The 23,478-nt window shown below is 47.7% G+C and overlaps 1 protein-coding gene across 2 annotated transcripts in view; it reads left to right on the top strand.

The window, feature by feature from the left end:
* Positions 1-23,478, top strand: part of MYO19 (myosin XIX) — a 343,753-nt gene that overhangs the window by 298,162 nt on the left and 22,113 nt on the right. The window contains exons 20-22 of one of the 2 annotated variants that reach the window (XR_010786633.1): positions 13,105-13,244; positions 13,866-13,991; positions 14,083-14,168. Coding sequence is in view for 1 of the 2 variants with exons in the window: in XM_066578554.1 (XP_066434651.1) it covers positions 13,105-13,244; positions 13,862-13,991; positions 14,083-14,168 (356 nt within the window). In the remaining variant the exon portion in view is untranslated. Of the gene's footprint in view, positions 1-13,104; positions 13,245-13,861; positions 13,992-14,082; positions 14,169-23,478 lie in introns of those variants that run through there. The other variant, XM_066578554.1, reaches the window with a different exon arrangement.

A 23,478-nucleotide genomic window follows, 5' to 3' on the forward strand; every position in this document is an offset into this window, starting at 1 on the left:
AAGAACCGGATTTTGACCAACGGTTCCCCCATTTTGCCATGAATAACAACTTGTTGTTTAAAGTAACAAAAATCATCGAGAAAGTGGTGGAACAATTGGTCATGCCAATGTCGTACAGGCGCAAGGTCCTAGACTTGGCACATAATCATGTATTAGGGGGACATTTAGGAACTGATAAAATGAAGGGTAGAATTCTTCAAAGGTTCTTCTGGCCAGGGGTGTACAAGGACATAAAAGAGTACTGTGAGTTGTACCCCACCTGTCAGAGCACCGCACCTGTGTCGCACTTCCGCAGTCCTTTGGTGCCTCTCCTGATTATAGAGGTCCCCTTTGAGAGAATTAGAATGGATTTAGTGGGTCCCCTAGTCAAGTCGGCTAGAGGACATCAATACATTTTGGTCGTGTTAGATTATGTCACTTGGTACCCTGAGGCCATTCCTTTGAGAAGCCGTACTGCCAAAAACATTGCACGGGAATTGTCCCTTATGTTCTCCAGAATAGGTCTTCCCAAGGAAGTCCTCACGGACCAAGGGACCCCGTTCATGTCCAAAGTAACGAAAGAATTGTGTCAGCTCTTTAAAATTGATCACATACGAACCTCAGTATACCACCCGCAGACAGATGGGTTGGTAGAGAGGTTCAATAAGACCCTGAAGCAAATGCTAAAGCGGGTAGCAGAGAAAGATGGTCGAGACTGGGACCGCCTGCTACCTTATCTCATGTTTTCCATACGGGAAGTACCACAGGTTTCTAGCCATTTGAGTTGCTATATGGTCGACACCCCAGAGAGTTGCTGGACATAGCTAGAGAAACCTGGCAGGCCGAGCAGACTTCCTATAGGAGCGTCATAGAGCACGGGGCTCAGATGCAGGATCTCATTAGCACGGTAATGCCCACTTGCAGAGGGCACAGGAGGCCCAAAGCAGAGTGTACAGTCATTCTGCCAGGGTGAGAATTTTTAGTCCCGGTGACCGGGTTCTCATCTTGGTACCTACTCTAGAGAGTAAATTTCTCGCTAGGTGGGTCCCTACAAAATCGTTGAGAAGGTAGGTGACGTAAACTATAGAGTGCACCAGCCGGGAAAAAGGAAGCCGTATCAAGTGTAACATGTAAATTTCATAAAACTCTGGAAGGATAGAGAAGCTTTGGCTACCTCAAGCATCAGGAGGGGGGGGGGGCAGCAGCCCACCCTGCCCAATGTTAGAGTAGGTGAGGCCCTCTCGGTGTGCCAACGGCAGGAGGCAAAAGAGTTCCTGCAAACAAACAGACAAGTTCTCTGACCTGCCAGGTTGTACACACATCATAAAACATGATATCATAACTGAACCCGGGATGAAGGTAAACCATAGGATTCCAGAAGCCCGTAGGGAAGCGGTTTCTGACGAAGTTAAGCGCATGCTGGAACTGGGGGTGATAGAGGAATCAAAAAGTGAGTGGTCAAGCCCCATTGTGTTAGTTCCCAAACCGGACGGTATTTGGAGGTTTTGTAATGACTTCAAGAAATAAAACGAAATCTCCAAGTTTAATGCGTATCCCATGCCCAGGGTTGATGAGTTAATTGAGAGATTGGGTATTGTCAGATATATGATCACCCTTGACCTTACTGGCAAATACCTCTGACTGACCAGGACAAAGAGAAAACGGCCTTCTCGATTCCAGTACAAAGACATGCCATTTGGGTTACATGGCGCACCTACTACTTTCCAAAGGTTAATGGATCGGATTTTGACATCTCACCGTAACTATTCTGCCGCATACGTAGACGATGTCGTAATCTTTAGTACCGACTGGGAGAATCACCTTGGGGAAGGTACAGTCGGTCATGGATACCATAAAAGGGGCTGGTTTAATCTTAAACCCTGGAAAATGTGCAGTAGCCCTGGAGGAAGCCAAGTACCTTGGCTGTGTTATTGGCCATGGCCTTGTTAAACCTCAGGTCAACAAAGTAGAAGCCATAGAGGCATGGCCTAGACCTTTGACAAAAAAACAGGTCAGAGCTTTTTTAGGAATGACCGGGTACTACCGTAGGTTTGTGCCTAACTTTGCCTCCATTGCAGCACCACTTACGGAGTTGACGAAAGGGGACAAGTTGGTAATGGTGGCATTGACAGCCGAGGCCGAGCAGGCCTTTCAAAACTTAGTCAGCCCTTTGCCAACAGCCAGTGTTGATAATGGCCGACTTCTCAAAAGAGTTTATTGTGCAAACAGATGCTTCTAGTGTAGGGTTGGGTGCAGTGTTGTTCCAGTCCATAAATGGAGAAGAACATCCAGTATTGTATTTAAGCTGGAAGCTATCTCCTGCGGAGGAGAATTACGCCATAGTGGAACGTGAATGTCTAGCAGTAAAATGGGCACTGGAAACATTGAGATACTATCTCTTGGGAAGAGAGTTCAAGTTAGTGTCAGACCATGCCCCCTTCACCTGGATGAAGCAAAATAAGGAAAAGAATGCGAGGGTGGCGAGATGGTTTCTCTAGCTCCAGAATTTCAAGTTTACCCTTGAATATAGGCCAGGCAAATCACAAGGTAATGCTGATGCCTTGTCTAGGGTTCATTGTCTGGCCAACAAAAAGGCCCAGCCCTCCGGTCTGGAGAAGAGGAGGGGGGGATATGTAGGCAGTTAAAGGGTAAAGTTGTGGATGGGGTATATCTCCCTCCCAGGCTCTTAGTCTGCACGGGGTGGAGATCCAGTCCACAACTTCACCCTGGTTCTCAGGAACCTCAGCTGCAGGCACTGACCTCGTCACTGAGGCATAAAAGGCTGCAGCTCCCAGGAGGTCAGGGTCTGTCAAGCCGAGGAGGAAGCAGCAGCTTAATGCATGGACCTGAGCACCCTGCGTGGTGCACTTGCTGTGTTTCATGGAGTTGATCCTAAAAATAAAACTGAGAGTTTTATTTATTTTTGAGTCCAGTGTGTCTTTGCTGCCCCACCTCTGAAAGAACTGCTTACTATATATATATATAGTTGGGGAGATAGCTCAGGTAGAGCGCGGGGTTGTAATGCGAGCGGCAGTCACAGACCACAACCGCATATAAAGTCCATACAGGCTTGGCTTGTGTTTATTAGAAAGCATAAAAATAAACAAAATACAGCCTTAACTTCAGGCATAAAACAAAATCCTGCTTATCCAGCACTTTCTATTCAGAGTCCGTTCCTGACTATACGGACGGCTCGCTGCAGCCGCACGAAAGCCACACGCTTATACAAGAGTCTAGTTTGTTTCTTGGTAAGGGATAAGGCGTTCCATGAGACCAGCAGCTTCCAGCATCTAGCTGCACCCGGCCTCTTCCCTGTCTGCATAGCTGCAGACTTTATGGGCTAGGAAATTACACAGCCTCTGCACATGGGGAGCTTGACTCCCCCTAATAAGACCTGGAGTGGAGGCAGTGAAATGGACAGCCCCACTACCAAGCCTGCCATCCATTCCCCAAAAAAAATCTGCCCTGAGGTGGAACATACCAACCATCTATTATTATCGCCTTCAGTGTCTCACTATATATATATCCCAGTCTAAAGGACTTAGCCCCTTAGTGTCCGCCCTATAGTGTTTTTACATCCTGCCATCACAGGATGTGTATAGAGGCAAATAGCGCTGTTATCTCCCTCCATACATCACGCATGTCAGCTGTTTATTACAGCTGACACCTGTGGGCAACAGCCTCGTTCGGACGAATGGCCAATCTGGACTGTTAACCCTTTAAATGCCCCTGTCTAATCTGACAGTGGTATTTGAATACCCCGAACGATGTTTGGGGGTCCTGTATGCCCACCCCCACCCCACCCCGCGATGAGATCATGGGAGCCTTTCGGGTGTAATGGCAGCCAGCAGTCTTCTGAAAGGCCCCGGGGCTGTCATGGCAGAATCCCTATCAAGCCATCCCCGTGCGGTGGCTTGATAGACTGCCTGTCAGAATGCAGTATGATGTAATGCTATAGCAGGGATACGATACCCAGGGATATAGGAAGTGAACAGAGATTTATTCAGTGTCAACATAAATAAGTTTAGGAGACATAAAGGTTCTCAAATCCAGACTTCCTTGTGACATCACAGCAGAGCCTTAAATACTAGGTAGGGAGTCTTATTAGAGGCTAATATGTATTGGTTCATCTTTAGAGATGAGCGAGCACCAAAATGCTCGGGTGCTCGTTACTCGAGTCGAACTTTACGCGATGCTCGAGGGTTTGTTTCGAGTAACGAACCCCATTGAAGTCAATGGGCGACTCAAGCATTTTTGTATATCGCCGATGCTTGCTAAAGTTTTCATTTGTGAAAAACTGGGAAATTCAAGAAAGTGATGGGAACGACACAGATAGGGCAGGCGAGGGGCTACATGTTGGGCTGCATCTCAAGTTCCCAGGTCCCACTATTAAGCCACAATAGCTGCAAGAGTGCCCCCCCTTCCTCCCAACAATTTTTACTTCTGAAAAACCCTCATTTGCAAGGCATACCTTAGCTAAGCACCACACTACCTCCAACAAAGCACAATCACTGCCTGCATGACACTCCGCTGCCACTTCTCCTTGGTTACATGCTGCCCAACCCCCCCCCCCCCCCGCACGACCCAGTGTCCACAGCGCACACTAAAGTGTCCCTGCGCAGCCTTCAGCTGCCCTCATGCCACACGCTGGCCTCATAGCCACACCACCCTCATGTCTATTTATAAGTGCGTCTGCCATGAGGAGGAACCGGAGGCACACACTGCAGAGGATTGGCAGGGCCAGGCAGCGACCCTCTTTAAAAGGGGCGGGGCGATAGCCCACAATGCTGTACAGAAGCAATGAGAACTCCAATCCTGTGCCACCTCCGTCAGGAGCTGCAAACGTGGGCATAGCAATGGGGAATCCATGTGCCCCACAGTATTCATTCTATTAAGGTGTCGCATAGCTCAATCCACACTGCAAGTGGAAAGCCATCAGCGCTCTGCCCCCTACCCAGGTCAGTCAGTGCCTTTGTGCCAGACAGGTCAAACACCGCAATGGGAACTAAGTTTGCACCAACAGCATAGGTGGGTCCTAGGAAACCCAAGACATGAACAAAAAATTGATCTGAGCGACCAAACATGGCAGACTTGCACCGCGCCCACGGCATAGGCCTTGGCCCACAGATTCAGCAATCCTAGGCTGGAAGCGGACTTTCACTGCACCCAGGACATAGGCCTCTGCACAAACCCTCAGCAATCGCGGGCCTACAGCGGACGCCAATGCTAGCGTAGCTGTGCACGTCTCATTAGCGCTGTATTGCTCCTGTAGTTTGTCCCAATGCAGTGCCCCGGATAGTAGAGCTAACGTCAGACTAAATATATGTGGGCTTCGGCCCACACTGCATGCCCCAGTCAGACTGGGGTTCTTTATAAGTAGACACAGGCAGGTACAACTCCGTGTGGACCGACAGCATGGGTGGGTCCCAGGAAGCCACAGGCGTTACATAAATAAATCCCATTGCATTGCCCAGCACTGCTGAGGTAATGTCAGATTAAACGCAGGTGGGCTTCGGCCCACACTGCATGCCCCATTCAGACTGGGTTTTTTTTTATAAGTAGACACAGGCAGGTACAACTCCCTAATGTGAAGTCCGTGTGAACCCAAAGCATGGGTGGCTCCCTGGAACCCACCGGCGGTACATAAACAAATCCCATTGCAGTGCCCAGCACAGCTGAGGTAACATCAGATTAAATGCAGGTGGGCTTCGGCCCACACTGCATGCCCCAGTCTGACCGGGGTTTTTAATACATAGACACTGGCAGGTACAAATCCGTAATGTGAAGTCCCTGTAGACCCACAGCATGGGTGGCTCCCTGGAACCCATCGGCGGTACATAAATGTATCCCATTGCAGTGCCCTGCTCAGCAGAGCTAACGTCAGATACAATACAGGTGGGCTTCGGCCCACAGTGCATGCCCCAGTCAGACTGGTAATATGTACCTTAATAGTAACCGCGTTGGTGGGAATGTGGTCGCGACTGCGGACCTAGTAGCGCGGTTTTATTTAGTTGGTTTTCAGAATGTGGCCATGATTAAGTGGGCCGTGGCGGGGGAATGGTGGGGGGGCTCTCTTGTTGTGTCGTTAAAGGTGAAATTCTTGGACTGCCACCAGACGGACCAATGCAAAGGTATTTGCCAAGAATGTTTTCATTGTTGGAGGAGGAGGGGGATGTTTTTGAGGCACTACGTGTCCTCTCCACGTGTCCGTGGTTATATGCACCTTAACAGTAACCGCGTTGGTGGGAAATGGTCTCGCCGCCATCATGTCTTTGGGAAGCCTCCGTTTCCACACCCCAGTGACATAGCATTAGCAGCGGTATAGGCAGAGCCCAGAATTAGTAACATTTTAGCGGAAGCATTAGGGACAGGCCCCAGTAACATATCACTAGCAGCAGTATAGGGGGAGCACAGTATTAGTTCCATTTCAGTAATAGTAGCAGTCAAGACAGGCCCCAGTAACATATCACTAGCAGCAGTATAGGGGGAGCACAGTCTTAGTTCCATTTCAGTAGTAGTAGCAGTCAAGACAGGCCACAGTAACATTCCCGTTGCAGCAGTTTAAGGAGATAACAGTCTCTTTCACATTTCATTAGTTGCAGTATAGACAAGGCCCCAGTTACATTTATGTAGCAAAAGTGTAGGCCAACCCCACACACCCTTGCTGTAGCATGAGTGCAGGCGAAGCCCATAAAAATTAGTAGGATTACACTGTAGGCGAGGGCCCAAAGAAATTGGTGTACCAACAGTACTAATCTACCTCAGAAAAATTGCCCATGCCCAACCAAGAGGGCAGGTGAAACCCATTAATCGCTTTGGTTAATGTGGCTTAATTTGTAACTAGGCCTGTAGGCAGCCCAGTTAAAATAAAAATTGGTTCAGGTGCAAGTTTCAACGCTTTAATGAGAATTGAAACGTATAAACATTGTTTACAAAAGTAATATGACTGAGCCTTGTGGGCCTAAGAAAAATTGCCCATTCCGCGTGATTACGGGAGGTTTCAGGAGGAGGAGGAGGAATATTATACACAGATTGATGAAGCTAAAAGGTCCCCGTTTTTGATGGTGATAGAGAACAATGCTTCCATCCGCGGGTGCAGCCTACGTATTGTTTAGGTACCGCTGCTATCCGCTGGTGGAGAAGAGAAGTCTGGGGAAATCCAGGCTTTGTTCATCTTTATGAGTGTAAGCCTGTCGGCACTGTCAGTTGACAGGCGGGTACGCTTATCCGTGATGATTCCCCCAGCTGCACTAAACATTCTCTCTGACAAGACACTAGCCGCAGGACAAGCAAGCACCTCCAGGGCATACAGCGCGAGTTCAGGCCACGTGTCCAGCTTCGACACCCAGTAGTTGTAGGGGGCAGAGGCGTCACGGAGGACGGTCGTGCGATCGGCTACGTACTCCCTCACCATCCTTTTACAGTGCTCCCGCCGACTCAGCCTTGACTGGGGAGCGGTGACACAGTCTTGCTGGGGGGCCATAAAGCTGTCAAAGGCCTTGGAGAGTGTTCCCCTGCCTGTGCTGTACATGCTGCCTGACCTCCGCGCCTCCCCTGCTACCTGGCCCTCGGAACTGCGCCTTCTGCCACTAGTGCTGTCGGATGGGAATTTTACCATCAGTTTGTCCGCCAGGGTCCTGTGGTATAGCATCACTCTTGAACCCCTTTCCTCTTCGGGTATGGAAAGGTTCTCCTTATACCGTGGGTCGAGCAGTGTGTACACCCAGTAATCCGTAGTGGCCAGAATGCGAGGGTCACGAGAAAGGCATCCTAACATGAAGTCAGCCATGTGTGCCAGGGTACCTGAACGCAACACATGGCTGTCCTCACTAGGAAGATCACTTTCAGGATCCTCCTCCTCCTCCTCAGGCCATACATGCTGAAAGGATGACAGGCAAGCAGCATGGGTACCCTCAGCAGTGGGCCAAGCTGTCTCTTCCCCCTCCTCCTCATGCTCCTCCCCCTCATCCTTCTCCTCTAAAACGCGCTGAGATATAGACATGAGGGTGCTCTGACTATCCAGCGACATACTGTCTTCCCCCGCTTCCGTTTCCGAGCGCAAAGCGTCTGCCTTTATGCTTTGCAGGGAACTTCTCAAGAGGCATAGCAGAGGAATGGTGACGCTAATGATTGCAGCATCGCCGCTCACCATCTGGGTAGACTCCTCAAAGTTTCCAAGGACCTGGCAGATGTCTGCCAACCAGGCCCACTCTTCTGTAAAGAATTGAGGAGGCTGACTCCCACTACGCCGCCCATGTTGGAGTTAGTATTCCACTATAGCTCTACGCTGCTCATAGAGCCTGGCCACGTCGCACAGCAGTCGGTGCACTGGCAGATTAAACCGATGTTGCAGGGTCCGCAGGGTGGCAGCGTCCGTGTTGGACTTGCGGAAATGTGCGCTGACCCGGCGCACCTTTCCGAGCAGGTCTGACAAGCGTGGGTAGCTTTTCAGAAAGCGCTAAACCACCAAATTAAAGACGTGGGCCAGGCATGGCACGTGCGTGAGGCTGCCGAGCTGCAGAGCCGCCACCAGGTTACGGCCGTTGTCACACACGACCATGCCCGGTTGGAGGCTCAGCGGCGCAAGCCAGCGGTCGGTCTGCTCTGTCAGACCCTGCAGCAGTTCGTGGGCCGTGTGCCTCTTGTCTCCTAAGCTGAGTAGTTTCAGCACGGCCTGCTGACGCTTGCCCACCGCTGTGCTGCCGTGCCGCGTGACACCGACTGCTGGCAACGTGCTGCTGCTGACACATCTTGATTGCGAGACAGAGGTTGCGTAGGAGGAGGAGGAGGGTGGTTTAGTGGAGGAAGCATACACCGCCGCAGATACCACCACCGAGCTGGGGCCTGCAATTCTGGGGGTGGGTAGGACGTGAGCGGTCCCAGGCTCTGACTCTGTCCCAGCCTCCACTAAATTCACCCAATGTGCCGTCATGGAGATATAGTGGCCCTGCCCACCTGTGCTTGTCCACGTGTCCGTTGTTAAGTGGACCTTGGCAGTAACCACGTTGGTGAGGGCGCGTACAATGTTGCGGGAGACGTGGTCGTGCAGGGCTGGGACGGCACATCGGGAAAAGTAGTGGCGACTGGGAACTGAGTAGCGCGGGGCCGCCGCCGCCATCGTACCTTTGAAAGCCTCCGTTTCCACAACCCTATACGGCAGCATCTCCAGGCTGATAAATTTGGCTATGTGCACGTTTAACGCTTGAGCGTGCGGGTGCGTGGCGGCGTACTTGCGCTTGCGTTCCAACACTTGCGCTAGCGACGGCTGGACGGTGCGCTGAGAGACATTGGTGGATGGGGCCGAGGACAGCGGAGGTGAGGGTGTGGGTGCAGGCCAGGAGACCGTAGTGCCTGTGTCCTGAGAGGAGGGTTGGATCTCAGTGGCAGGTTGGGGCACAGGGGTAGAGGCAGCGGTGCAAACCGGAGGCGGTGAACGGCCTTCGTCCCACCTTGTGGGGTGCTTGCCCATCATATGTCTGCGCATGCTGGTGGTGGTGAGGCTGGTGGTGGTGGCTCCCCGGCTGATCTTGGCACGACAAAGGTTGTACACCACTGTTCGTCGGTCGTCTGCACTCTCAGTGAAAAACTGCCAGACCTTTGAGCACCTCGGCCTCTGCAGGGTGGCATGGCGCGAGGGGGCGCTTTGGGAAACAGTTGGTGGATTATTCGGTCTGGCCCTGCCTCTACCCCTGGCCACCGCACTGCCTCTTCCAACCTGCCCTGCTGCTGCACTTGCCTCCCCCTCTGAAGACCTCTCCTCAGTAGGCGTAGCAAACCAGGTGGGGTCAGTCACCTCATCGTCCTGCTGCTCTTCCTACTCCTCTGTGCACTCCTCCCTCGGACTTACTCCAATTACTACTACCTGAGTGATAGACAACTGTGTCTCATCGTCATCGTCCTCACTGAAAGCTCTTGAGACAGTTGCCGGAAGTCCCCAGCCTCATCCCCCGGCCCCCGGGAACTTTCCAAAGGTTGGGCATCGGTCACGACAAACTCCTCCACTGGGAGAGTATTCGGAACCATTGCTGCCCATTCTGGGCAGGGGCCCGAGAACAGTTCCTGGGAGTGTGCCTGCTCCTCAGAATGTGTCATTGTAATGGAGTGAGGAGGCTGGGAGGAAGGAGGAGCAGCAGCCAGAGGATTCAGAGTTGCAGCAGTGGACGGCGCAGAATTCTGGGTGGTCGATAGATTGCTGGATGCACTTTCTGCCATCCACGACAGGACCTGCTCACACTGCTCATTTTCTAATAAAGGTCTACCACGTGGACCCATTAATTGTGAGATGAATGTGGGGACGCCAGAAACGTGCCTCTCTCCTAATCCCGCAGCAGTCGGCTGCGATACACCTGGATCAGGAGCTCGGCCTGTGCCCACACCCTGACTTGGGCCTCCGCGTCCTCGTCCACGTCCTCTAGGCCTACCCCTACCCCTGAGCATGCTGTATTACCAGTAGTGCAGAAACAGAACGCTGTAATTAAATGTGCCGCTTATTGGCCTGTGGTTGGAGGCTGACTTCGCTTACGGAACGCACAGCAGAGGCAGGAAAGAATTTTGCGCAAGCCTGTTGTAACACTTAGCTGGCTGCGTATGAATTAGGACAACTACCCCCAGCAGAGACGCAGTACAATCAGGACGGTCACAGGCAGCCCAAATAGATTTTTTTTCCCAAATTTTTTTGGAAAAGCCCACTGCCTCTATAGACTGGATATGTCTTTCACTGTCCCTGCCTCACCACCACTACTGGCCGTGGACTATGTAAAATTACTGCAGACTGTTTCACTCTGGACAGGATGACAGTGGTGATGTAAGAGGCAACGCAGAGGCAGGAAAGAATTTTGCGCAAGCCTGCTGTAACGCTTATCTGGCTGCGTATAAATTAGGACAACTACCCCCAGCAGAGACGCAGTATAGTTAGGACGGTCACAGGCAGCCCAAATAGATTTTTTTTCCCAAATTATTTTGGAAAAGCCCACTGCCTATATAGACTGGATATGTCTTTTACTGTCCCTGCCTCACCACCACTACTGGCCGTGGACTATGTAAAATTACTGCAGGACGCAATGCTCTGGACGCAATGCTCTGCATGGCCGATAAACAAAAAAAAAAGTGCAACACTGCAAAAAGCAGCCTCAACAGTACTGCACACGGTCAGATGTGGCCCTAAGAAGGACTGTTGGGGTTCTTGAAGCCTAAAATCAATCCTAACACTCTCCCTATAGCAGCTCCGGCATCAGCAGCACTTTCCCTGATCTCAGTCAGAATGCATCTGTGGCGAGCCGCAGGAGGGGCCGATTTATATACTTGGGTGACACCTGATCTCGCCAGCCAGTCACTGCAGGGGGGTGGTATAGGGCTTGAACGTCGCAGGGGGAAGTTGTAATGCCTTCCCTGTCTTTCTATTGGCCAGAAAAGCGCGCTAACGTCTCAGAGATGAAAGTGAAAGTAACTCGAACATCGCGTGGTGCTCGCCTCTAGTAACGAGCATCTCGAACACGCTAATACTCGAACGAGTATCAAGCTTGGACGAGTACGTTCGCTCATCTCTAATCCTTACCAATCCACCTTTCCATTGAAGTATACGGAGGTGGCTGTGCCTGGGAATTTGTGAAAGGAGGTCAGATATTTGCATGTGCATATGTAGCAGAGTTTAACATGAGACTTGGGGTTCTTTCAAAAAGGGTGATTGTTGGCCACTTGGGTGCCCGCAGTCATTTAGCGTTTGTGCGGTAATCGTTCAGGCCGTCGTCCATAGATAACATTGATACTTTATGCAGACAGATTGTCATTCGATTTTTATGTCGGCCTAAACTGACGAATAATAAGTGAAGATATTCTCGTTCATCATTCAGTCACCAGCAGTGTTTACACTGAATGACCATCTTTAGTTTTGCACAATTCAGGGATAATCTGAGCGATAATCATAATGCACTGTCAAAACTTTTTGAGTCGCAGTTTTTTCACCTTTTCAGTTGCTTTACAATGTGTTTTGCTGTGTAAAGACAAGAGAACAATAGCTTGTTACAGAAAGTTATCACACACATAGGTAGCTGTACAGTGGACCCCGAGAATGAATTTTATTGATCCCAGTGTGACACGGTCTGCACCCATTAGTCGGGTCTCCAGGCGTATCCTCTTTTGAACTGGTAGATTGGTAGATCACATTGTCTGGAATAGTTGTTGCAGTCCGACCCGCCTTCTGCTCAGCATTTTTCTGTGTGGATGAAGCCTAAAGTTAGCAATTGTTTGATTACATTATTGCTTATTTTCTCTTGCTGGATTATGACAATTTGTAAATGAAAAACCTTTTAATGAAAGTCTTTCACAGGTAGTCTTGTAAAACATTCATATTATCATCATCAAGTTCTAGAAGTTCTAGCTTCCCGGGAGCTTCCCTAGGGTAGGCTCAGGTACAGTTCCGATCTAAAACTGCCCAGGTGGAAAAATAGAAAGATGCTGAAGCAGCACTCAGCTTATCCAGGTACAGGAGAAGAAAAAGAAAAAAAACATGAAAGAAAATTGCAAAAGTGGTGCTAACTTCACTTTAGGGCGAGTCCAGGAGGTCCAAGGGAAATTTGCCCTCAGGCCTCCCGTAGTCACTAAAAAAACCTAATTGGGGGAATTGGAAGAACAGAGACCAGTATCCTTTCCTCAGGCACCACATTGTTAGGAGTATTAGCTGCAATACAAGAGATATTGGTTAAAACATTGACCCTTGTGGGACTTTCTAATGTTAAAAACGCATCACACAAAGCACAAACTAGCAATTTTTGTGAGGTGCACTTTTAACATTAGAAAGTCCTATTGACATTTGCGTTAAAAAACCTTAGCGATATTGCAATCGCCAGTGTGCAGGAGCCCTGATTTTTTTATGACTGGCAATAAATAAATGTATTTTCACTTTATTTGTGATTATGCACTTAGCATATTATTGTTAGTGTTTTTGTGGTGATTTTAACTCATTCACAGGGGTGATGTGCCTAAACACTAGCCAAATCATGGAATGGAAAGATTTTTGACTTTTGCATTGAACAGCATACTAGTATTTGTCAACTTATCCTAAAATATAATTGCAGTTTCTGGTTTGATAGTGCATCAATTGATCAGAGCACTCCTTCCTGCTTGCAGGTCCTTCTCTAGTTGTGGAGAACTATGAGTTACACGTTAGGTCACAAAGCATTCTACAGGTTGGTTTGGCCAAAGTGAATACATCAAGTAATATATTGGCACACTGCGGTGCAACAAAAGTATTTCTGACGCACTTTATGGTAAGATACCAAATATCTTCTGTTATATTAAAGGGGTTGTCCCGAGGCAGCAAGTGGGTCTATACACTTCTGTATGGCCATAATAATGCACTTTGTAATATACATTGTGCATTAATTATGAGCCATACAGAAGTTATAAAAAGTTTTTTACTTACCTGCTCCGTTGCTAGCGTCCTCGTCTCCATGGAGCCGACTAATTTTTGGCCTCCGATGGCCAAATTAGCCGCGCTTGCGCAGTCCGGGTCTTCTGTGTTCTTCTATGGAGCCGCTCGTGACAGAGAGCGGCTCCGTGTAGCTCCGCCCCGTCACGTGCCGATTCCAGCCAATCAGGAGGCTGGAATCGGCAGTGGACCGCACAGAAGAGCTGCGGTCCACGAAGCAAGAGGTTCCCGGCGGCCATCTTCACAGGTAAGTATAGAAGTCACCGGAGCGCGGGGATCAAGGTAAGCGCTCCGGTAAGCTGTCTGTACGTCCCTGCATCGGGGTTGTCTCGCGCCGAACGGGGGGGGGGGTTGAAAAAAAAAAAAACCCGTTTCGGCGCGGGACAACCCCTTTAAGGCATTTTGTTATTGTGTTTGAAAAGACTTGTTTATTACAAAAATGTTAATATTTTTAAGGTAGCAATACTTGAAAAACAAAGGGCATTGGTGCTTTCTGAGAGAGCATTAATTATTCAACGTTGTTGGAGGCGATACAGAGATAACAAACTGGCTAGACAAATGAGGGCAGCCACGACTATGCAAGCAGGTAAAGTGATGGAGTAATAGGCTATTACTTCAGTCATTTAGGTGATGATATTTTTCATACGCTTCTTTATTACTTTTCCACATTCTTCTAGCTATCAGAAGCTGGCTTACAAGGAAACACATTGCAAAGATGCACATGGCAGCTTCTGTCATCAAGAGAACATGGATAAAGTGGAAGGTAAATATACTTAATTTCTCTTTCTCAGACAGACTACCGTATATACCGGCGTATAAGACGACTTTTGAACCCCCAAAAATCTGCTCTGAAGTCGGGGGTCGTCTTATACGCCGGTAATAGAAAAAAAAAGAAAGTGTCAAAAAAAAAAAAAGCATTACTCACCTCCCCCCGCGTTCTGCGGCGCTGCTGCAGGCTGTCGCTCCCTCCTGGTCCCCGGCAGAGCATTGCTTTCTGAATGCGGGGCTTGAAATCCCCGCCTCCAGAAAGCTAATACTGTGATTGGCTAACACACGCCGTCAGCCAATCACAGCCATTCAATGACATCATTGAATGCCTGTGATTGGCTAAAAAACACGTGCCTTCAGCGTCCAGAAAGCAATGCTCTGCCGGGGACCAGGAGGGAGCGACATCCTGCAGCAGCGCCGCAGAACGCCGGGGAAGGTGAGTAATGATTTTTTTTTGCTCCGCTGTATTCCTGGCGTATAAGGTGAAAGTTGGGGGGTCGCCTTATACGCTGGTATATACGGTACTTAGAACATTATGAAATTAATATGTTCAACTGATTTTACTTATTTAGATTTTTATGTAAGAAAATAGAATTTATCATCTGTATGCACAGCATTATAAAACTGTATTTTGACACATCCAGTACATAAGCTAGGAATAGAGCCAATACAGCTGCAGGCATGATTACAAAAGCAAGGACATTTGTGAACTTGTGATGACAGTGAAGGAATGATGTGGTTTACACCATAGGGCTTTGCCCTTTTTTTCATTTTCAGTTTTCCTCCTCATTTTCAAAAAATTATAACTCTTTTTTTTTATCCATCAACGTAGATGTCTGAGGGCTTGTTTTTTTGCATTTTTTTCTGTGTATTTTTCAATTCTACTATATAATGTACATAATGTACTGAAAAAGTAAAAAAAATTCAAAGTAGAGTGGAATTGAGAAAAAAAAACTGAAATTTTGCCATCTTTGGGCTGGTCTTGTTTTTCTAGCATACACACAGCATCATTCTATGGGTCAGTACGATTACTATGATACTACATTTATTAAGGTCTTTCTTTGCTGTAATACATTTAAAAAATAAACTATCTTAAAAAATTAAATTATTTTCTTCCGCCATCTTCAGGCAGCCACAACTTTTTTTATTTTTCCATCGACTTAGTTGAGTGAGGGCTCTTTTTTGTGAGGCATAGTTTCTATTGGTACCATTTTGGAGTACATATGACTTGTTGATCGCTTTTTATTATATTTTTTCTTAGAGACACTGTGACCAAAAAAAGTACAATTCTACATAGTAAGGGCCCGTTCAGACGAGCGTATGCGCTAATGCGCGCGTTTGAACGTGCGTGCAAAAATGCGCGTGAACGAAGGTCCGTGCTTTACATATGCGTATTAGCAAATGTGATGTTGGCTGCATGGAGCGCATGTGGATGCGCTTCATACCTTGAGCTGTATCAGCATCCCAGCCAATATACACGGCGGCAGTATTTTAAGTATTGGTAGTTGTTAGACACACGATTTTTCGCACCCCAGCGAACTTTGGATTACTAAATTTCTTCCTTTATATAACAGGCTGCACATCGTTTATTGGTGTTTACAACCAAACACATCCGGAACACAACATGGAGTGCTTTAATCCAAGGGAAAGACACAAAAGCATTTAGCTTTAGCATAAAAAAAAAAAATTTTACATTGCTGTCTATTGGGTCGTTCACACGACCGGACGCGCGTGCAGCGTGTCCCATAGGAGCCAATGTTAAGAGCAGCACAGTACGGAGCAAACTGGTACGCATGTCCTTTAGTTGTTGCTGCGCGCATTCGCACGCACTAAAAACATGCCCATGTGAACACTTCATAGGAACTCCATAGTTTTATATAGGAGCGCAGTTTTGTGCGCGTGTATATGCGCGCGAAAACATGCTCGTCTGAACGGGCCCTAACAGAGTATGTAAGGCAGAAAAAAGACATATGTCCATCTAGTTCAGCCAATGATCCAGAGGGAAAAAAAACAAAAACGACAAAAAAACACAGAGCAGAGAGGGAACACAAAAACATATTTCACTCGAAAAGAGCAAAAAATGCATTACCTTATAAAGTGCAGAACAGGCACGATCGCCGCTAAGCAGGTACACAATGGCCGTAGAACCTAACAATATGCAGCGAGGAGCTAAATTGTCCACTGCAAACTTATATGCAGCCACCCATTCACTGAGTCTGTATATAAGTCTGCAGTGGACAATTTAGCTCCTCTGGTTTATAGTCTGGCTTGCTGCATATTATGAGGTTCTACGGCCACTGTGCCTACCCTACGGCTATTGTGCCGGTCTTATGGCGATTCTGCCTCCTCTGTACCTTATCAGGTATTTCATTTTTGGCTCTTTTCCAGTGAAAAATGATCCAGAGGAACACAAAAAATCCTCATGAGGTAGAAGCCAATTTCCCTCAATTAAGGGTAAGAAAAAAATAATTCCTGACTTCAATCTGGCAATCAGAATAATCCCTGGATCACCAACCCTCCTGAAGTTGTTAAGTGATTATAACATATAAAATTGTATCGCTTAAGAAAGACGTCCAGGCCCCTCTTGAACTATCTTATCGAATTTGCTATCATCGTTATGTCCTCAGGCAGAGAGTTCCTTAAGCTCACTGCTCTTACAGTAAAGAACCCCTTTCTATATTGTGTAGAAATTTTCTTTCCTCTAGACGTAGATCTCTGTATTGTCCTGATATAGCTATACTTAGTTATTAGAGTGCCCCCTTGTTACAGTCCTGGGTATAGTAGATGATGGGAGATATCTCTGTACTGACTCCTGATATATCTATACATAGTTATTAGAGCACCCTCCTATTACAATCCTGGGTATAATAGATGATGCGATAGATCTCTGTATTGTCCCCTGATATATCTTTACATAGTTATTAGGTCGCCCCTCAGCTGTCTTTTTACTAAACTAAATAACTCCAATTTGATCACCTTTCTGGGTATTGTAGCCCATTTCATTTATTACTTTAGTTGCCCACCTTTGTCCCCACTGAAGCTCTAATATGTCCTTCTTCAGTCCCAGTGCCCAAAACTGTCCACAATATTCCATATGTGGTATGAGGAAGCACCATGTTCTCACCATGTGCCCCTAGACCTCTTTTAGTTCCAAGACATTGTTTATGAGAGTATCAAAACTGGAAGAAGTATCAATTATGCAACGTTGATCCCCACGCTGGGTGCTACAAACTCAAATTTGCATTTTTTTTAAAAGCTATTACAATTATACACACAATTCTAAAATACGTTCCCATAAGTTATTTTGCCTCAAATTTAAGATAGAAATTGCACTTTATATTATATATGTCAACAATAAACGTATCCAAACAAACTAAAGTCATCTTTTTATTAAGTAGCTTAATACGTTCAGCAGGTTTATGACAAAATTTCAATCTGGAAGCAGTCAATCAGGTCGTTCTAGGTAGGGTATGCCGGAGTCCTGGAATATCAACTAGCTCTATCCATGGTCCCCACACTGACCATATCTTTCTAGCATATTTGACCCAGTAGCATGTAGCCTTTCATACAATGCAATCCGCGAGATTCTACTCAACACGTCTTGAAAAGAAAGACATGGCTGTTTCCACCTGGCCGCTATATGCACCCTTGCCGCCATACAGATCATCTGAATATCTGCACCTGATATTTTACCGTTGGTTGATGATCTCCTAGGAGAAATACTGATGGATACTTGTGATAAGGGCCTATAAAAAGTCTATGAAGTTACCTATGCACCTGAGTTCAGACCCAAGCCACCCCAGGTCAAGTCCACAAAATATGTAGCTGGGTTCCCACCTCTGTACATCCTATGAAACAAAGGGGCGATTATGTTTGGTAAAATTTGTTTAATCTGGCATGTACCAAATATTTTTAAAGAAGTTTCCATCAAGGTAACCTGATGACTGCCTTTAGAGATTGTTTCACAACAATGGCCCTATCTTTCCAGTAACATATTGATTTCTAGATCTGTCTCCCATTTGAACATAAATGCCAATTTGTCTTCTCACGTTGGGTGATTGAGAATACTATAAATTATTGATAAGGAGCCTTTTGTCAAGGGATCTCGCAAATAAAGACTCTCAAACGTTGTCACGTCCGGAAGTACAGTAGGTAGCTTCAATGTGGGTAGAAAGTGAAAGACTTGATTGACACATTAGTTCTCAGATAGAGGAGGATTAAATTTGGCTTGAAATTGAGCCATTGTTAGTAGGTAGGAACCCTCTACCAAATGATGGAGACTTGTTACTTCATTAATTTTTCACCACTGGAAATGAACTAGGTCCAAGCTAGGAGGGAATCTTACATTTGGTACCGGGGTAGCAGCCTAGAGAGTTTAGTAGAGAGCACCATAAGAGGCCCTATGTTGCTAGTAGAAAATCTGGACTACTGCAATTCCCTGATTTGACAGTAGGTGTCATCAGAACTCCAGGGAAGAACAATCTAGACCTGCAGAAACTGGAGCAGCCAACAGGCTTCTAAATGTCTTGAAAGAGATCTATTGCATTAGCAGTGAAACTGAAAACCTGCCATACCTAGAATGGACAGTAGGTGGCAGCAGAACGTCATAGAGAAATACAGGAGGCTTGCAAAAAAAAAAATCTATAAACAAAATTTCTCACAGTCCAGCACGTTTCTAATGGAAACCTTTCCTATATTAAAAAGAACAGATATAAAATTTGTTTGCTGCAGCAATAATGCTCATCCAAAGGATCCTATATTTCACTGCAGCCTGTGCCCAACTTTACTTTTCTGCCAATCCCCTACCTAGCTGCCAGAAGCAGGGGGAGATGGTATAATTGTATCTTGACGCCACCGGAAGCTAGGAAGCATAAAGGAACACCCCTGTCACACCCCTAGCTCCCGATTGGTGGAATAGTGGAAGATCCTTGGATGCATTTTCCCTAGGTGTTTGACTCTCCTCCCTGGCCCGAGTGTAAGTTGGCTGTCACTCACTCTCCCTCTGCCGCTGTTGGCTCCTTGCTGTGCTCCTCCTGCACTAGTCTGCAGCCGCCGCCAGTGAGTTACTGTCCAGCCGCGCTGTATGGACTCCCTGCTGTCCTCTTACTGCGGTACTCTGCGTCCAGTGGCTGCGGCTCTCCCCACCAGTGCTGAGCTGCGCTCACATGGACCGCCTTATCTCGGCGCTCAGCAGCGCTCACATGGACCCCCGGGTCTTGGCGCTCAGCAGCACTCACATTGACCGCCGGCTCTGTCCGGTGGCTTCTCCTCCACTGCATCAGCCGCCCCACTGCCGCTCACCAGCGCTCACATGTGCCGCACGGTGGCTCTGTCCGGTCATCAGGCCAGCGGCTGGGTCCGGTCAACAGCATCAGGAGCAGGAACGGGTGACAGCGGCCCAGGAGCTAGGAGACTACAGGCTGCACCAAGAGCCACAGCGCGCCAGTTTCAGGGGACCGCAGATGCAATACTACAGGCCTCGGGAACACTGACAGTGGGGCCGCTAAGGGGAGATGGGCGACCACACTCACAGCAGCGCTGCTGTGAGGGGAAGAAACTGCAGGAGCGGGGAGCACTATTAACAGCCGGGGAGCCAGGATGAGATAATTATACTTGCCTGCCAGGACCTGCAGCTAAGCCTTCTCTCCAGCCAATCAGATTCAGGGGGCATCACTGCCTTGTCACTCTTGTCTCCACCAGTACTTCCTGGTGGTGTCAAGATATAATAATATCGGGGAAGACTCCTCCATGTTCACCCAGAGCCTCCACACCAACCCCATGACCTCTTTTGATGCACTTCATGATCCTATTTGCCTTGGGAGCAGCTGCCTGAGACTGGTTGTTCCAGTTAAACTTACAGTTAACTAAAATCCCCAAATCCTTTTCCATGTCAGTGTTACCCAGTGGTTGCCCATTTAGTGTGTAATGGTGACATGTATTTCCCTGCCCATGTGCAGAACCTTACATTTATCAGTGATAAACTTCATTTGCCACTAGAGATAAGCGAGTATACTCACTAAAGGCAATTGCTCGAGCGAGCATTGCCTTTAGCAAGTATCTCCCCGCTCGAGACGAAAGGTTCGGGTGCCGGCGCGGGGGAGCGGTGAGTAGCGGCAGTCAGCAGGAGGGAGCAGGGGGGAAGAGAGGGAGAGAGAGATCTCCCCTCCGCTCCTCTCCGCTCTTCCCCGCAGCTCCCTGCCCGCCGCCGACACCCGAACCTTCCGTCTCGAGCGGGCAGGTACTCGCTAAAGGCAATGCTCGCTCAAGCAATTGCCTTTAGCGAGTATACTCGCTCATCTCTATTTGCCACTTTTCTGCCGCCAACTTATCCAGATCCATTTGTATCCACATTCTGTTCGACCTTGTACCCTGTTTCCCCGAAAATAAGAGCGTCTTATATTAATTTTTGCTCCCAAATATGCGCTACGTCTTATTTTCAGGGGGTGTCTTATTTCGCCGCGGCAAATTCGTCTGTGGCCGCTAATCCCTCAATTGGCCAGCTTTGTGGACGAAATTTCTCAGAAATCTCGTCCACATGAGACAGCAAATCTGTCACGGCAAAGCTGGGAGAAGCTGGAGTTGTAGTGCGGATTCACCGGCCACAGAAACGGAAAAGCGTGCAGCCAGGTCGCTTCAAAGCAAGCGGCTGAGTGCAATGGGTTTTGAAGCAGCGCTTTCCCTGCGGAAATCTCGCTGTTTATCGCTGTGGCCAAACTGCAAGATTTCCGCTGGAAATACGCTCTGTGAGAACCCAGCCTTAAGAATCACACACAGGTTATCTGACTCACACAGAGCCATAAAAAATAAGGGCTGTAAAGTAACGTACCTGTGTGCGGACAGAAGTTCCTGTACCACTTGTAAGCAGGGATGGTATTGCAGCTTCCGGCCACCAGGGAGAGCTCATCACAGCAGACATGTACAGCAGGAACAGAACGTACAGTATGGACTTTTCCAGCCAGCAAGGGGAGCTCACAACAGCACACTCGTACAGCACAGCAGGGACAGCATAACAGCAGACTGTCTGCAGATCTACCTATATATCTGGAGGTAGGAGACAACGGGGATGGCAGCAGGGGACAGGCCTCTTGACTTGCCTGTACACTTTACTATGCCTTACTATCGGGGGGGGGGGGCTTATATTTGGGACCTCTGCAAATTTCATGGGGTGCCTTATTTTCGTGGGGTGCCTTATTTTCAGGGAAACACGGTATTACTCTACATAGTTTTGTGTCATCTGCAAATATTGATATTTTACTGTAGAATTATTCTACCAGGTCATCTATATATAAAATTGAATGTATGTCTGCGTGTCTGTCTGTCTGTTTGTCCTTTATGCGCTACTACACCATTCATCCGATCGCCATGAAACTTTGGGGAGTTGTTGAGTACACTCCTGGGAAGATTATAGGCATAGTACATTTATGCTATGATAAATGGTGCGCGTGCGAGTGTCGTCGACAGTTACGCCCCCCCCCCACGTAGATCGTTCGATTTCCATCATTGCCACTAATTCTCTCACTTCCCGATGTCGTAGAAAATTGAAATTTGGCAGAAGCATTGATTATGTCATAAATAGGAAAAGCTAATGGGTCCCAACTCGATTATTCAATTCTAAGCGCCAAGGAATTAGCGTCCAAATTTTACGTACGGATTCTAATTCTCTCACTTTCCAATGTCATAGAAACTTAAAATTTGGCACGAGCATTGATTATGTCATAAATAGGAAAAGTTAATGGGTTCCAACTCGATTATTCAATTCTTTTTTTTTTTTAATTCTTTATTTTTAAACTTTTCAGGGTAAACAAAACATTTCCACATAGTCTGAACACAGCACAACGATCACATTTTCGTAATTTCCATCACATCTGGTAACTAGCGTGTGTGTGCTTAACCCGGTTAATTGCTTAATCAACGTAAAGATTAATCCGAACTGCAACTGTGTTATTTATCTGAACACCCTGTCTCAGTTAATTGAGAGTTGTCCGCTAGTTCCTTGGAAACCAGAGGTGGTTAGAGCGAGGGCTAGGAAAGAGGGGGGTAAGGGGGAGGCACCTGTGGGGCGGAAGTAGATAGATGGGAAGAAGGAGAGTGAAAGTGAGGAGAGAGAAATGAGAAGGAAAATTAAAAAAAAAAAAAAACAAACAAAAAACATAGGAACACAACAGGAGCACAACAGGATTAAGGCCTATTGAGCTATTCAGGCGTTTAGGTTCTTATATTCCTCCAAGTTCTGATACTCAATCCAATGATACCATGTCTTTGTAAACTTATCCTGTGTGTGTTTGATGGAGGCTGTAAGGTCCTCCATCTCCATAATCTCCCGGACCTTGCGCAACCACATTGAGATAGTGGGGGGTGATGATTGTCGCCACAGTTTTGGAACGCATGCTCGTGCTGCGTCAACCAGATGTCTCACCACTGAACGCTTATAGGAGTACTGAGGGATCTCGCTGAGGTGTAATAGAAAAAATGCAGGTGAGTTTGGGAGTATGTGCTCCGTGAATTTGGAGGAGATCCGCCATACCTCAGACCAGAAGCCTGCTAGTGCTGGGCACTCCCAGAATATGTGCAATATAGTCCCTTGACAGGTGCCGCATCTCCAGCAAAGAGGGGACACTGCGGTTATCATTTTGTGAAGTCGGGAGGGCACCCTGTACCAACGCGAGAGAATCTTGAAACCCGTTTCCTGTGTCTTGCTTGACATAGATGATTTATGTGTGAAGGTGTAGATTCTGCTTAGTTGCTCTTGTGTAAACGATATTACCAGATCCCTCTCCCAAGCTAGCGCATATGATGGTGGTGGTGTCTCTGTATCTAGGGTTAGTATCTGATAAACCTGTGAGAGGGTGTGGCGTGAGGGACCCGACCCACAGCAGAGTTGCTCAAAAGGAGTTTTTGCTCTAGAGAATCCCAGGGCAGGGGGTAGGGATATGAGAAAGTGTCTGATTTGAAAGATTTGCCAATATGTCAGTGGCGTAGGTTCTGTAACATTTGCTAATGCGTCTGCTGACAACCATTGCCCCTCTGATATAAAGTTGATCGCTCTAGATCTCCCGTTTCGTATCCATTGGTAGAACCCCCCTCCCTCTGTACTAGACGGGAAATCTGGATTCCCCAGTATGGGAAACATTGGGGAGGGCCTGGGTGATATGCCCTGGTTAGTGTAGATTCGGGAGAGGACCCTAAGAGTAGGGCCCACTGTGGGGTGTGAACTGGCTTCTACGGGGATATTCCCCTGTATCCAGGGTAAAACGGTCAGGGGCACCGGGGAGAACGTCTGTTCCAGTGATACCCACTGCTTGAGC

Source organism: Eleutherodactylus coqui, chromosome 1 (assembly GCF_035609145.1).
Source record: "Eleutherodactylus coqui strain aEleCoq1 chromosome 1, aEleCoq1.hap1, whole genome shotgun sequence".
NCBI lineage: Eukaryota > Metazoa > Chordata > Amphibia > Anura > Eleutherodactylidae > Eleutherodactylus > Eleutherodactylus coqui.